This window comes from Littorina saxatilis, linkage group LG12 (genome assembly GCF_037325665.1).
Source record: "Littorina saxatilis isolate snail1 linkage group LG12, US_GU_Lsax_2.0, whole genome shotgun sequence".
Taxonomy (NCBI): domain Eukaryota; kingdom Metazoa; phylum Mollusca; class Gastropoda; order Littorinimorpha; family Littorinidae; genus Littorina; species Littorina saxatilis.
Window position 1 is genome coordinate 77,910,628 of NC_090256.1, and position 16,112 is coordinate 77,926,739.

Genomic DNA, 16,112 nt, shown 5'->3' on the forward strand with positions numbered 1-16,112 from the left:
TGACGATGCTACGAGTATACGGTCTTGCTGAAAAATGGCATTGCGTTCAGTTTCATTCTGTGAGTTCGACAGCTACTTGACTAAATATTGTATTTTCGCCTTACGCGACTTGTTTTTTGTTAGGGGCAGGGGATGGGGTAGGCAGCCTCAGTAGTGCACACATTAATCGTGTGTGTTCAGCTGCGTATTGTCTTGGTGAAATAATCACGGACTTACATTTCCTCATCTCATGTAGGCTACGTCCGTGGCCGGAAAAAATGCAGTGCGTTCAATCAGTTTCATTCCGTGATTTCGACAAATCATGACTAAATGTTGTAATTTCGCCTTACGCGGCTTGTTAGTTTTTTGTCGTCTCTTCAGGGAGCTTTTCAGAATATTGTTCATTTTACTGAGTCGCGTTATTATTGTTGACCTAAATGTAAATAATTTCAACTGACATGGAGACTTGCGTTGGTCCCAAATAGCCATATCGGTTTGTTAACAGTTCATTAGTAAGTCAGTACATTTATACGGTAAAAAGACAATTTGCAAGGGCCAGTAACTCACGTTTGAGCATGGCGGAAAATGGCGTGAGAGAATAAAATGGCGAAGACACAAAGGTTTAGAAGGAGCTCACCTCAGGCTCGAAGGTACAGAAAATGTGTACTTTGTACTGAGTCTTCTGCTTCCTTTATCGTACCGAATTACTATGTACGGGTTCTACGGCTGCTGTATAAACAGCGGCAGAAAAATGAAAGTTGTGCGCTGCACAGAACGGAGTGAACTTCCGGATGTTTCAGCGAACACATAAAAAGCAAAATTTGCGTTACAAGCAGCTGTTAATAAATGATAGAGTGCAGATTAAGTAAAGTTAGTAATCGTTGCCGTGCAATTTTTATACAAAAAAGAGTTGATCCGTCAGAAGATGTTTCACATAGATCCAACAAATGAAATTTAATGTTTGCGTTGAAATTGAAACATGCAGCTAGTACACTAAGTACAGGGAGGACGTCAGCCGGCTTTGTTTATCTCACATAAACTCATTACTATTCCCCTCCCCTCCAAAGTGCTGCTGATTGAACTTTAGACCATCTATTCCACTCTTGGAGTCTAATTTGTGACGAAAAATGGTATTTTGACTTTGAAATTAGGACGTACCTAAGGCCTAAAAAAAAATAGGTGTGGTTACGGTAACCCGACCTACCCTATTTTTACGGGCCGACCCTATAACTTTTTATTACATTTGTCAAAAAAACCAAAAAAACCAACCAAGAAAACGAGTGCAGAAAACGCAATGAAAGCGAAAGCGCCCGAGTCGCACACTTATTTCCCTGTCAAGTAGGTTTAATTTGTACACATTAGAAAAAAAGTAAAAAAATAAAAAAAAAGTGATTGCCTACCTTCCTACCCTATTTTTTTGGGCTATGTTACCGTAACCACACCTATTTTTTTTGTGGCCTAACCGAAATTAGCTTCAAAGCAAAATCGTTCTTTTCTTATTCAAGGGACATAACCACTTGGTGCGTTTTCGAATAAATCGAATTTGGGGGTAAAATCTATCGAATTTCATCACAAATCTGCTTTAATTGCAAGATCTTGACATGCTTTTCTCCCTCTAATTATTTGTACCACTTGAAATTGGCGGAGAAACATTGTCTGAAGTTAATTTTGGCTGACGCCTGGCTGACGTCCTCCCAATAGCTGCATGTGAAATTGAATGCAGGGTTCGACACTAGTGGGGGCGGGGGGCGGAACGCCCCAGAGTTTTGTGTTCCGCCCCAAACATTGCCGAAGCTTGGGGCCCACTCCGCCCCAGGATAAATTCCAAAAATGACAAACCGAAAATTCTAATGCCAGAGCCAATCACTAAAAATCGCCAGTCACAGTCGTCACTGAAATTTGCGTTACGATCAATGCCGCAGTCAAGAAAAAAAAACATTGAAATCGTTGAAGGACAATGCCGCAAGGGAAATAACTCCCAGATTGCGCTCTTTAGCGTGAGAGATAAGTATCGCCTTCAAATGCCAAACGCAAAATGTGGCAACATATCCCTGGTGTAAAAAAACCATGGAAATGAAGATGAAGAACAGGGTGGAGAGAAACGAAAAAAGGAGACCGATGCAGCCAAAAGCGCGAAGCGCTGTCGTAATTTCAATGTCAAATGGTTGAAACAATGAAAGAATGTGTACGATGAAGAAAAACAAACAATGTAGACTATTGCCGCACGTGAATACTGAGAGTGAGCCCCAGATTTTTGTTTTCCGCCCTGGGCAATTTCCATCTCTGGGGCCAGTGTGGCCCCAGGCCAAATAAGTTAGTGTCGACCCCTGGAATGACATGCAGCTATTGGGAGGACTTCAGCCAGGCGTCAGCCAAAATTAACTGTAGACTGAATGTTTCTCTCTAATTTCTTCTTCTTCTTCTTCTTCTGCGTTCGACGGTTGTGTCTAGGGTCGTAGTTCCGCTGCTGTCGTGAACTGGAACGTCGCTTTCAGGTCTTCTGACGTTCCCCAGAGCTTGGTCTCCAGTGTAGCTCCTTCTGGCCAGATTCTCTAATTTCAAGCGGTACAGTTATCTTGAAGGAGAAAAGCATATCAAGATCTTGCAACCGAAGCAGATGAGTGATGCAATTCGATTGATTTGACCCCAAATTCAATTTATTTGAAAACACACTGAGTGGTTATGTCCCTTGAATAAGAAATTTAATATTTTGCCTTGAAACTAATTTCAAAGTCAAACTACCATTTCTCATCACTAATTAAAATCCAAGGGGGAAATACATGATCCAAAGTTCGACCAGCAGCACTTGACCCTTCGGATGGGAGGGGAATAGTCAGTATTAAGTTTGTGTGAGATAAACAAAGTCCTCCCTATAGCTGCAAGTAATTGAATGTAACCCGGCTACTTTTACACACATGTATACTATGAGATCTATACACTAACCAGCTTTGACTTTCTGTTTGTGATTGTGAAAAAATAGAGATGTGTACACACAATTCAACATTTGCTCATGAGATAAGATCGTATTCATAGACGCAATGTTTTGTAAATACAGGCCGCAAGGCTTAGGCTCAGTCTTACTCTTACTACTACTGTACTAGTACTAAATACTAGTCTTTAGTTTTAGCCAGTTCCTACAGAACTAATAAAAGAAAAACTCAGTATTTGTAGTTTAGTACTACAGTCTGTAGTAGTACTGTCAGTGTCACATATATGATATATGATACAGCACAGTTAGCTAAATTAGTAGATAAGTCTCTTCTCTGTTAATTTGATTTAATCTGTAGCTGATTCAGTGATATGTTTCTTTGGTTTTTGTATGTTTTCTAGTACTCAGCATTTTGTACCTCGGTTTATTACTTTATTGCACAATTTTCACAGAATAAAAAGTCACGTGCCTGTTTACTGAAAAAAATGAAATAAAAAACCATTTAAATTTTAATTAAAAAATTTATATTATTTATATAACCCGAAAAAAAAATTGGTGCCTTGTCAATGTCATCAGACAATTTTTTGTTTTCTACTTTAGAAAAACTTCAATGTAGGAGACCACACCAGTTTCAACTGCTAGTGCTACTACTTATTACTACTATGTTGTCAATGTATTGTGTGTATGACATCATGAATGGACTCTATCAGTCTATGGCATAACACTGACAGTGACATTGTGACAAATCCAATGGAATTGGAAGTGAGAAAACAGAGTAGGATCACATGGATAGACTATAGAGTGTAGTTCCAAACTCAAAAGACAGTTGGACCTGGATTAAATTTGACAACATGTGTTAAACTTAAAATGTCCTGACTACAAAAAAAACCAAAATGTCACAAATTGTTATCTCTCTGGACAGGAAATGTGTTTATACATGTAGTTCGAAATTGGTTCGCTTTGATTTATGGTAGCACCGACTGCTTCGGATGAGATGGAATATTATAAAGGCCAAAGTCACTGTCTCATGTGCACATGTTCACCAAGACAGACACCCACAAACACATACAAACCATGGAACCTACTGCCAAAGAGATGGAAACTTCGACCGCTTAGAACATAAAATATTTATTCAGAAGACCTACAGGAAAAAGACCTTTTAAAACTGTCTGATGGTCAACCGACCAGGTGTAATAAGAACATCTGGTGGAAAAAAACATACGTCAGTGATGGAAAACCGAGGGCAAAAACAACACTATACATTTATACAAATAGAGCTGTATACTAAGGCAGTTTATCTGCCGAAATATTGAAAAAGACAAATCTAACCTGGTTACTGATGTGTCCGCTTTTGTTTAAAATATTTTGTAGAAGTGCCAGCACAGATCTTTGCCCACACTGTAGACTGCGGGGGAAAAAAACTCACACTCACAGGGGGAATGTATTTTAAGTTTCACTTTCCGATGTTTCATCAGCACATTCAAATTGTCAATGACTCACAGTGACGTGTACACACGTACACACAGTCACTTACCCAACTGTTTGGGTCTGTTTTCCTCAAATAGGAGAGGTGGGCAGTGATGGCTCTGATTGACATGCTGACAAGTATTATTTGTTTAACCAGTTCACCTGTTGCACTGGTGTTTTCTGTTTCAGTCATTCAACAAGGACAGGAAAGCACAGAGTTCTGAAGAGAAACCGAGATGGTATGTAAATTGTTATCAGGTGCAATTTGACCTTTTTTGTTGTTGTATAGTGCATCAATCAAGCCAACCGTGCCGGTTGGCCTAGTGGTAAGCCCCGTGATCGGGAGGTCGTGGGTTCGAACACTGGCCGGGTCATACCTAAGACTTTAAAATTGGCAATCTAGTGGCTGCTCCGCCTGGCGTCTGGCATTATGGGGTTAGTGCTAGGACTGGTTGGTCCGGTGTCAGAATAATGTGACTGGGTGAGACATGAAGCCTGTGCTGCGACTTCTGTCTTGTGTGTGGCGCATGTTATATGTCAAAGCAGCACCGCCCTGATATGGCCCTTCGTGGTCGGCTGGGCGTTGAGCAAACAAAAAAACAAATCAATCAAGCCAGCTTGCTGCAGCCGTGTAGTACATTTCATCGAGTTCTATCCTTTCATGTTTTCAGCTTTGGTTTCTTGAGTCCTCCCAGATGTCTGCCCCATTAAAATTATTAAATTAATGAGCCGTGTCTGACATGTTTGTATTCTCTTTGCTTTGTTTATTACCATTGCATTGAGCATGGCTAGAAGTAGGATAAGGAGGCTGCTGCGCAACGTTTCTACTCGGATGTAACTCCTTCAGCATTTTGGCATCTTAACAACATTTTAATTTAAAAAATGAACACTTTTTGGGGGAAGATTTGGGGGAAGATTATTACTGTCTTACTTAGATAAATCACCTTTTTGTCCTCTTTTCTGCTGTGTGAAGATTGAGGGGTAACGGTAAGTGCTTTCTTTACTAATGGCGTAATGCACGTTGCGCCATTTTTGTTGTTTGCATGTTCGGTTTGTTTTCAACTACATGGAGTTGAGTAACACCTGAGCCAAATCACTGACTTAACTTGTTGCACATGCATTTTGGGATTTTTAATAACAAAGATAAATGTCACTACGTTGTCAATATGTACTTGGTGGGATATGATGTACATTGTGTACTGATTTTAGTTCTATTGTTAATTGTTATTCATAATGATTTAAACTATGCATTGGAGATGGTCTGATTTAATTACATTTATTTGATTTGACTTGTAAAAGAGTTAGAGAAAGAGTTAGGGAGCTGTTCAGTCTATTTTGACATAAATTTAAAAAAAAAAGATATTTGCTTCAAATCTAGTGCATACTAATACTCAATATACAGTGGAACCCCCCTTTTAAGATCCAAACATCTGAGAAAATCGAGTCTTAAAATGGAATTTTACAGACGTTATGAACAGAAAGTCTGAAAAAACAAGGTCTTAAAAAGGAGGGCGTCTTAAAATGGGGGTAATTTTACAGACGTTATGAACAGAAAGTCTGAAAAAACAAGGTCTTAAAAAGGAGGGAGTCTTAAACTGGGGGTCTTGAAAGAGGGGTTCCACTGTAATAGCTCCCCAGCTTTTTACCACTTACGCTTTTGTAATAATTACATTGTGGCTTCCAGTTCCATGTGGACATTTGGTATGCTCAGAAGAAAATGTTGTTCATGTTACTGATTTTCTGTGCTGAGTCATTTATTTTTTTCAGAATGAAGCAGCGACTTGTAATGTGTTGTGCTGCTGCAATTGTTTAACTGTTTTCGCTTTTTAATTGTAATTCTATGTTGTGAAGCTTTTTTAACAACGCACAGAAAAAGTAGTTACACTTACACATTTACGGTATGGGAGCTTTGAATGTTGTTCGTAGTGCCAGGTATTTGACAGCACATGCTAACACTGATGTTATATAGGTAACTGCTTAATAATTTGTTTATTTGAAACAAAAATCTCATTGGAGCAACTTGCTAGAAATTAGAATAGTCAGAGATTTTAACTTTAAGGGGTATTGTTCATGGAGGACTTGATCTGAAACGACCGACCTTTTGTTTTGCAACTGACTCGTATTACAGCTACAGTTAAATCGATTGAAACGGATACAACACAAATTGTCTAATTTCTAGACTAGTTTTAAAACTGTAAGAAATTGGTGTCAATATCAACATTAACCCAAGGCAGTTCGCTTTAATCCCTCTTTCGTGGCACTTACAAAAGAAAGGCGCTAAATTCAAACACACGCCAAACATTGTGACCTAAAGTATATATATAACAAAAATGGACCCATGAATCACTTCCATTGATGGAGTCGGTACTGTTACTTTGAGCAGAAACTACTTTGGTAAATTTGCAGCTCATTAACTCAACTGGAACAAGTTTGGTCTTTTGCTGTGTTCACGCGAACTAAAAATTTATGTTTTGTTGTTGTTTTTAATGTGAAAACACCGCAAATGGGGTGGGTGTGTTAAGATGGGGGGGGGGGGGGGGGGGGGGGGGGGCGGGGTCAGCTGTATGTGAAAAAATATTGCTGCTTCAAACAAAGCCCCTTTAAAAAGATAAATGGACAATTCCCCCGGCCCGCTGCCTGTTGTTTCTTTTTACATTAATTTCTTTAAATTACCTGACCTGTAGTACTTATTGAAATTGACATATTAATGGCATTCGCAGGTCACTTCACACTTGTACAGTTGTAGTTAAGACTAAGAGTGAACAAACAAGTGTAGATTGACAAAACAAACTGATTTAAAAAAAAAAAGATGTTAAAAAAAGTATAGGTTACCACAATTGGGGAAAATAAAAATGTGAATAAAGATATATACATTTACAAACAAACTTTACTTGCTGCCTAAGTCATGCTGCTCAAAAAATAAACTAAATGACTGATTCGACATACACTCACTTGAAATAAAGAAATACCATGACAATTTCATTAATGATAATTCAGGGAGGCATGCAAAGAATCTATATATATATATATATATATACGACTAGTGTCTGTCTGTCTGTTCGCGATGCACGGCCAAGGTTCTCGGTAGATCTTTTTCAAATTTGGACACCGTATTCAGCTACACCCCGGACACAACCTCATCGATGAGATATTTCAACACGTGCTCTCAGCGCGCAGCGCTGTGCGCGCTGAACCGATTTTGTTTTTGGTTTTTGAGTCACTTGAGAAAAAGTGACTATGTAATCGGTCAGTGTTAGTCTGTCCGGCCGGCCATTTGGCCGGCCGTCCGGCCGGCCGGCCGTCCGTAGACACCACCTTAACGTTGGACTTTTCTCGGAAACTATCAAAGCGATCCGGCTCATATTTTGTTTAGTCGTGACCTCCAATGACCTCTACACTTTAACGATGGTTTCGTTGACCTTTGACCTTTTTCAAGGTCACAGGTCAGCGTCAAAGGAAAAATTAGACATTTTATATCTTTGACAAAGTTCATCGGATGTGATTGAAACTTTGTAGGATTATTCTTTACATCAAAGTATTTACATCTGTAGCCTTTTACGAACGTTATCAGAAAAACAAGGGAGATAACTAGCCTTTTCTGTTCGGCAACACACAACTTAACGTTGGGCTTTTCTCGGAAACTATAAAAGTGACCGGGCTCAAATTTTATGTGAACGTGACTCCCAGTGACCTCTACACTTTGACGTCTGCTTTGGTGACCTTTGACCTTTTTCAAGGTCACAGGTATGTCTTGAAGGAAAAAAATTGAAATATCATATCTCTGAAACTATTCATCGGATTTGATTCAAACTTTATAGGATTATTCTTTACATCAAATTATTTACATCTGTATTGTGTTGTGAATAGCAATTTCTTCCTGTCCATCTGATGCCTCATATAATATTCAGAACTGCGAAAGTGACTCGATCGAGCGTTTGCTCTTCTTGTTTGTTGTTGTCGGGATCCACTACCAGTAACTCTTCCTTATCTTCTCCAGTGCTTTCAGTCGCGATTATCTCCCTTCCTCCGTGTGGCGTCAATCCATATTCCCGTTACTACGTTACTATTTTTAGAAGGTCACTGCACGTTACTATTTTTAGAAGGTCTCCAGTGTTTTGCGCGTTTATCTCCTTTCCTTTGTGCACCGGCGTACACCCGGAAAAGCCGGGTCCCAGGCGCAGCCTGGTATTCGGCTCTACTTCTTCCCGGCGAAGCCGGTAATCATCTAGTGAAATATATTATTCACATTGATGTTACGTAGTGCTTTACTTTTTTTTCTGTTTTTTGTTTTTTTTGTTTTTTTAACCTCAGTTGCATGCAGGTTTGCTACTACAATTATTGTTTGCCTTGTGTGTGTGTGTGTGTGTGTGTGTGTGTGTGTGTGTGTGTGTGTGTGTGTGTGTGTGTGGCTTAGAGCAAACCTTCTTCATGTGTCTTTTCTTTTCTCAGTCAAATGTGTACATTTTTAAATCAACAAACTTTATCAGTAAACTAATATGTTTAAATAAATAAATAAAAATAATCATAACATGAATTTATTCCTAATGTTCAGCTCAGTTTCCAATAATACACCCAAATCTAACTTTTTCCCATATTTAATTTAAATTTAAATACGTAGTGCTTTACCTTCCTGAACATATATCAGGCTGTGTGCTTAATGGCTTCCAATTAGTGCTGCTTACTGTATGTTTTCAGGGCGGGACTTCAATACAAGTCCACATTCACACAACTTTACGCTGACAGAGAAAAAAGGGCAGTTGCACTTTAACGTGGGATAAAAAGACATTAGATCATCCAAAGCACTAGGCAGAGTTTTTCTTTTGGAATGTGTTTGCATTCTGCTGGAAAATGTCCTTGTTTTCTGAAAGTGGACAGGTTGGTCTACAGCAAATAAGGTGCTTTTTGCTTTGAAAAACTTTGCTTGCTCAGGGTATTTGACTGTTGAAGAAAAAGCAAAGGCCTTGAGGATGGGCAGGTTCAACCAAAATGGTAATTTGCGTCAAAGCAGGACAAGATCAGCGGCTGAATCTAGTTGGGTTAGAGATCACTGTTACAGGCGCTCACCCCGGTATCCCCAAGAGGGTCGGCAGGTACATGCAGATCAGATCGAAGATGAAGAAATGGAACGGTGGGATCTTTTGCCGAATCCACCTGATGGACCTATGCCATATCCACCAGATGGACTTATGCCTTATCCACCCGATGAACTTATGCAGAATCCACCTGATGGACCTATGCCATATCCACCAGATGGACCTATGCCATATCCACCAGATGGACCTATGCCATATCCACCAGATGGAAATATGCCATATCCACCAGATGGACCTATGCCATATCCACCAGATGGACCTATGCCATATCCACCAGATGAACTTTTGTCTTATCCACCTGATGGACTTGTGCCGTTTCCACCTGATAGACCTATGCCGTACCATATTGATAGACCTATGCCATATCCACCCTATGGACCTATGCCTTATCCACCCAGTGGAGACAGAGAAAGTGCTTTGCATCGTGGCAGACCCGTGCGTGTGGACCACGAAAGAGTTCAGCTTGGTGATAGACTAGAAGACATGGAAAGAGCCAGGCATATTGGGTTGATTAATGAAGATCGAGGCAGAGCTTGGCGTGGTGACAGGCCAAGGCGTGAAGATCGAGGCAGAGCTTGGTGTGGTGACAGTCCAAGGCGTGAAGATCGAGGCAGAGCTTGGCGTGGTGACAGTCCAAGGCATGAAGATCAAGGCAGAGCTTGGCATGGTGACAGTCCAAGGCATGAAGATCGAGGCAGAGCTTGGCGTCCAAGGCTTGAAGATCAAGGCAGAGCTTGGCATGGTGACAGTCCAAGGCATGAAGATCAAGGCAGAGCTTGGCATGATGACCGCCCAAGGCGTGAAGATCGAGGCAGAGCTTGGCAAGATGACAGTCCTAGGCGTGAAGATCGAGGCAGAGCTTGCCATGATGACCGCCCAAGGCGTGAAGATCGAGGCAGAGCTTGCCATGATGACCGCCCAAGGCGTGAAGATCGAGGCAGAGCTTGGCAAGATGACCGCCCAAGGCGTGAAGATCGAGGCAGAGCTTGGCAAGATGACAGTCCAAGGCGTGAAGATCGAGGCAGAGCTTGGCATGATGACAGTCCAAGGCGTGAAGATCGAGGCAGAGCTTGGCATGATGACAGTCCAAGGCATGAAGATCAAGGCAGAGCTTGGCATGATGACAGTCCAAGGCATGAAGATCAAGGCAGAGCTTGGCATGATGACAGTCCAAGGCGTGAAGATCGAGGCAGAGCTTGGCAAGATGACCGGCCAAGGCGTGAAGATCGAGGCAGAGCTTGGCAAGATGACCGCCCAAGGCGTGAAGATCGAGGCAGAGCTTGGCATGATGACATCTCAAGGCGTGAAGATCGAGGCAGAGCTCGGCATGATGACCGCCCAAGGCGTGAAGATCGAGGCAGAGCTTGGCATGATGACCGCCCAAGGCGTGAAGATCGAGGCATAGCTTGGCATGATGAAAGATCAAGGCAGGAAGGCCCTGAAAGAGCTGAGCTTGATGGCATTGACAGACAATTGCTTGAAGACCTAGAACTAGAAAGACATTTGCGTGATGGCAGACGAGAGCGTGAACCCATTTCTTATGACCCATTTGAAGATCTGGTGCACGGTCAGTCCCTTGCCTTGGCTCTCAGTGGAAGAGAACAAGTTCGGCGCGGAAGGAGTGAGGAACACAGATCTTGGAGTAGCAGCAGAGAGCCACAAGGAAGCACATCTACATATGCTAGAAATTCAGACAGGCAACCTTCACAAAAGTTGCCGTACAGACTGAGAAATGTAGATATAAGTACAATTCCACCTCTGATTCCAGGATTAGTAAGCAAACCTGAAGGCAAAATCCCACCTCTGATTCTGGAATTAGTAAACAAATCTAAACCAGCCATGTATGCTGTTAGAAGCAGTCCACAAAGACACAGGTCCAAGTCTGAGGATTTGGAGGGGAAGGAAAAGAGAAGGAATTTGTCAAACACAGGCAGATCTTCATCATCATCCGTCACCTCTGCCCCTTCCAAGTCTAAGCCTCCATCTGGGAAAGGCAATCGTTCTTTATCTGACACTGACAGTGCTCTCCCTTCATCATCACCTCTGATTCTGGAATTAGTAAACAAATCTAAACCAGCCGTGTATGCCGTCAGAAGAAAATCTGCAAGCGGTTCACAAAGACACAGGTCCAAGTCTGAGGATTTGGAGGGGAAGGAAAAGGGAAGGAATTTGTCAAACACAGGCAGATCTTCATCATCCGTCACCTCTGCCTCTTCCAAGTCTAAGCCTCCATCTGGGAAAGGCAATCGTTCTTTATCTGACACTGACAGTGCTCTCCCTTCATCATCACCTCTGATTCTGGAATTAGTAAACAAATCAAAACCAGCCGTGTATGCCGTTAGAAGAAAATCTGCAAGCAGTTCACAAAGACACAGGTCCAAGTCTGAGGATTTGGAGGGGAAGGAAAAGGGAAGGAATTTGTCAAACACAGGCAGATCTTCATCATCCGTCACCTCTGCCTCTTCCAAGTCTAAGCCTCCATCTGGGAAAGGCAATCGTTCTTTATCTGACACTGACAGTGCTCTCCCTTCATCATCACCTCTGATTCTGGAATTAGTAAACAAATCTAAACCAGCCGTGTATGCCGTCAGAAGAAAATCTGCAAGCAGTTCACAAAGACACAGGTCCAAGTCTGAGGATTTGGAGGGGAAGGAAAAGGGAAGGAATTTGTCAAACACAGGCAGATCTTCATCATCCGTCACCTCTGCCTCTCCCAAGTCTAAGCCTCCATCTGGGAAAGGCAATCGTTCTTTATCTGACACTGACAGTGCTCTCCCTTCATCATCACCTCTGATTCTGGAATTAGTAAACAAATCTAAACCAGCCGTGTATGCCGTTAGAAGAAAATCTGCAAGCAGTTCACAAAGACACAGGTCCAAGTCTGAGGATTTGGAGGGGAAGGAAAAGGGAAGGAATTTGTCAAACACAGGCAGATCTTCATCATCTGTGGCAGCCAGTGAGTCACTAGCTCTCACTTCTCAGTCTTCATCATCTGTGGCAGCCAGCGAGTCACTAGCTCTCACTTCTCAGTCTTCATCATCTGTCAGCTCTAAACCATCAACATCTGCTGCTACTCAGCAGTCAGCATCTGTAAGTTGTGATTCATTGTCAGTGGGCTCTTTGCCATCCGCATCTGACAGTACACAGCAATCACAATCGGTTACTCTTGGTTCTCCATCTGTCAGCTCTAAACTGTCAGCATCACCACTGATCACCACTCAAGGATCATCATCTGTTACAGCTACTTTTGGTTCATCTTTAGTTGGCACTAAACTGGTAACATCTGTCACAACTAAGTCTACACCATCAGTTAGTTTTAACTCTAAGCCATCGACAACTTCTTCCGCTACTCTGCTCTCACAATCAGTAAGCTCTGAATCATCCTCAGTCGGCTGCAAACCATCATCATCTGTCACTGCTGAGCCCTCACTATCTTCTATTTGTGGTTCATCATCAGTGAGGTCTAAACCACCAGCATCCACACGTACTGTGTCATCATCATCTGTCAGTTGTAATTCACTGTCTGTCAGTAGTAGGCCATCTGCATCTGTCGCTGTTCAGCCTTCTCACTCTGTTGGTTGTGATTCATCATCAGGTAGCACTAATCCAGCATCTGTTGGTTCTCGCCCAATTCCTTCGTCTAGCTGTGGCTCATCAGACGTCTCTAGAGCGTCAATATCTGTTACGTCTCAGCCTTTGTTGCCTATCGATTACTCTCAGCCATCACCATCTGGTAGCTGTAAGTCACAAGTGAACGCCTCTCAACAGTCTTCACCCACCAGCTCTGAACATCTGTCATCTGATGTCTCACAGTCAGCACTATGTGTCAGCCCTGATCAGTCGGCATCCACCAGGTCCGTAAGCTCTCATTATCCAATGCCTGTCAGCATTCTGTCATCGCTGTCTGTCAGCTCTGAGTCTTTACTGCCTGCTAGAACCGCCTCACCACAAAGCACCAGTTCTCCTGATGCCTCCACCTGTTCAGCTGCCTCGAAGCCTTTACCTGGGAATTCAACTTCTGTAGACAGTGAGACCATGATTTTGCCTCCTGAAGATGCAGCGCGTTATGAAGCACTGCGTTCATCGACAACCACTCCCTCCTTTGAACCTGCAAGTTTGGTCAACTTAACAGCTGAGGCTGCAGACAGCTGCACACAAACACCATCATCAAACAGCACATCTGTTGTATTGGATAGAATGGAAAATGCTGATGTTCGTGCACACAAATCATTTTGTCCTGATGAAGTTGACAGCGACGACAGTCAGAATGACAGTCAAATATCCCACTCTTCACAACAACAAGAAACTGAAGACACTAAGCTCCTTGCCAAGAACAGCGAATTAACTGACATTTCTGAAGCCTGTGCTCTCAGTAAACAGTTGGAGTTGTGTTCAGTTGATGATAGCTATGTGAATGAATCAGTGCAACTTGCTAAAGCGCCAGTGACATCCCCGGGTTTGCCACCGCCCATGTCAAACCATGAGTCTGGGATGGAAGGATTGTCATACCAGAAAGACAGCTTCGATGATTCGGAGTTGATGAAGCAAAGGCTGAATGCGTTGGGTCACGTCACAGGCTTAGTGGGACACGAACGTGACATCAACACACAAACAACAGCTGGCGCTATCACCAGTGATTCTGTGCACAGCTCCTGTGCTGCACAATTAAATGCGGAGTCTCAGAGTTCAGGATTGGAACTGGACTTCATAACACTGGAACTGGATGACGAGGATCCCAACGTATTTGAGCAAGTCCCGATGGAGAGGGATTCAGCCGACCAAGATGAAGGGCTTGCTGAAGCTTCCAATGCAAGTACAGAGGAATCCGTCAAACAAGGAAGCCAGGTCGTCATTTGCACAGTTGCTTCCAAAACGGACACGTTCGGTGCCTATCAGCAAAAGTTACCAGAAGGTATGGGTCATTTTCACAAAAACGTCTGTAGGTGGTGGCTTTGGATATGTTTTTGTGCTGTTTGTGCAGCATTTGTACCAACCATTCTGTAATGGTGACTGATAATTCCTTTGTCGGTGTCTTGTTTCAACATGATTGGACGTATCCCATATTTAGTTTTAGGACTAGTGTTATGGCGCATATCGCGAGAATGTCACTGCTGTTAGTGTTAGCAGTTACCATTCTTGCTTAGAACTACTTTGTAGTAAGATTTGCTAATATTATTGTACTACATTTGTATTCAGGACTCTAGTGCCTGTCATTGGTGGTTGATCTTTTTGTGAAAAGAGTTAGCACTCAATGATGACATGATAATGCTTTTATTGAGCTTATGAGACATCTGCACATAAAGCTGTACTGTACCTTTCGTCAAAATGTGTTGCCTAAAATCAGTTTTCAGTAAGCTTTCATTAACATAAAGTCACGACAGTTGTTAGGATAGTATCAGGGTTGAACAGTGCATAGAGTAAATGAAATCTGTGGGCGTTAGATTTCTGATATCACCCTGATAACAGAAGAATTGTGTTTTAGTTTTATGACTTTCTGACATTGTACTCACTGCCTGATATGATGCATTGCGTGAGCTGTTTCTTCTTGTGGCTAAAATTCAAGTGTAGGAAACAATTTTTTTGTTTAAAAAAAACAAAAAAACATGAATCATTGAAAGGAAGGAGCTTTTTGCTGCCAGTATCAACAGGACATTAGATGTTTTTAATTGTTATTCAGATTGTTATGAGTGATGTTCCAAGAAAAAATCATTCATTAAAAATTCAATTTAGAAAGATTTAACTTTTGAAACATCTTTTTATTTTTGTAGTGGTTGTAATGTTTGTGCATCGGTTTTGAATATTACATGTATTCAAAGAGGTTTTATTACATTGCACATATATGTGACCCTCCACCACGGAATGAGTCGCATGTCACCTTGCGCGGTTCTGCGCTAGGCTTAATGTAAGTCCGGGGGATGTCCGGTAACAGTGTGAGGGTCACCTTAGTCACAGGTTTATAACTCGAAAAGTTTTTGCTCTTTTCTAAAACGATTTCCACCTCTGGATAGAGCATAAAAAACTCTTTAGAAAAATGTAAAAAAATATAAAAATCATACAAAGGTGACATGCGACTCATTCCGTTATGGAGGGTCACATATCTCAAGGATCATGAGCACTGACCTTTTATCTTCTTAGCGTGAAGAACCTGATGACAGGTTTGGTTCAAACAGTTGTTTCAAAACATGCGTATTATCACTCATTGGCTGTATGTTCTCATTCTACACTTTGTGCAGACATTTTTTGGGAAAATGACCCATATGATTCATCATCTTACAAGAATGTGGCACCTTCAATTGATATTAGTTATTAGTTATGGTTCTGTGGATAGATCGTGTGAATGTAGCATTAATCTCATACCCTTCTAATCCTCTTGTCTCTGCATATTGTTGTCTCCTTCAGTCCTTCTCATAATTTAATTCAAATAGTATAAATTCGAAGTTCATTTCATATCAGCAGTTAAAGTGTATGTTTAAACTTAAGGCTTAGGCCAACAACAAAAAATAGTCTGTTTACGGTAACCGGACCAACCCTATTTTTTTCGCGCGACCCTAGACTTTTTTTTTGGCATTTAAGAAAGGAAAAAAAAATCTTTTGTTTTTTTGGCAAAATAACGTAAAAAATATGGTTTTTTGGAGAGAAAAAAA

General features: G+C 41.7%; 1 protein-coding gene across 6 annotated transcripts in view; it reads left to right on the forward strand.

The window, feature by feature from the left end:
• Positions 1-370: 370 nt before the first annotated feature.
• Positions 371-16,112, forward strand: part of LOC138982837 (SMC5-SMC6 complex localization factor protein 2-like) — a 62,339-nt gene continuing 46,597 nt past the window's right edge. For 3 of the 6 annotated variants that reach the window (XR_011460988.1, XR_011460989.1, XM_070356198.1), the window contains exons 1-2: positions 371-629; positions 4,565-4,614. Coding sequence is in view for 3 of the 6 variants with exons in the window: in XM_070356198.1 (XP_070212299.1) it covers positions 583-629; positions 4,565-4,614 (97 nt within the window). In the remaining 3 variants the exon portion in view is untranslated. Of the gene's footprint in view, positions 630-4,564; positions 4,615-5,348; positions 5,363-16,112 lie in introns of all 6 variants that reach the window. The other 3 variants (XM_070356200.1, XM_070356199.1, XM_070356201.1) reach the window with 3 other exon arrangements.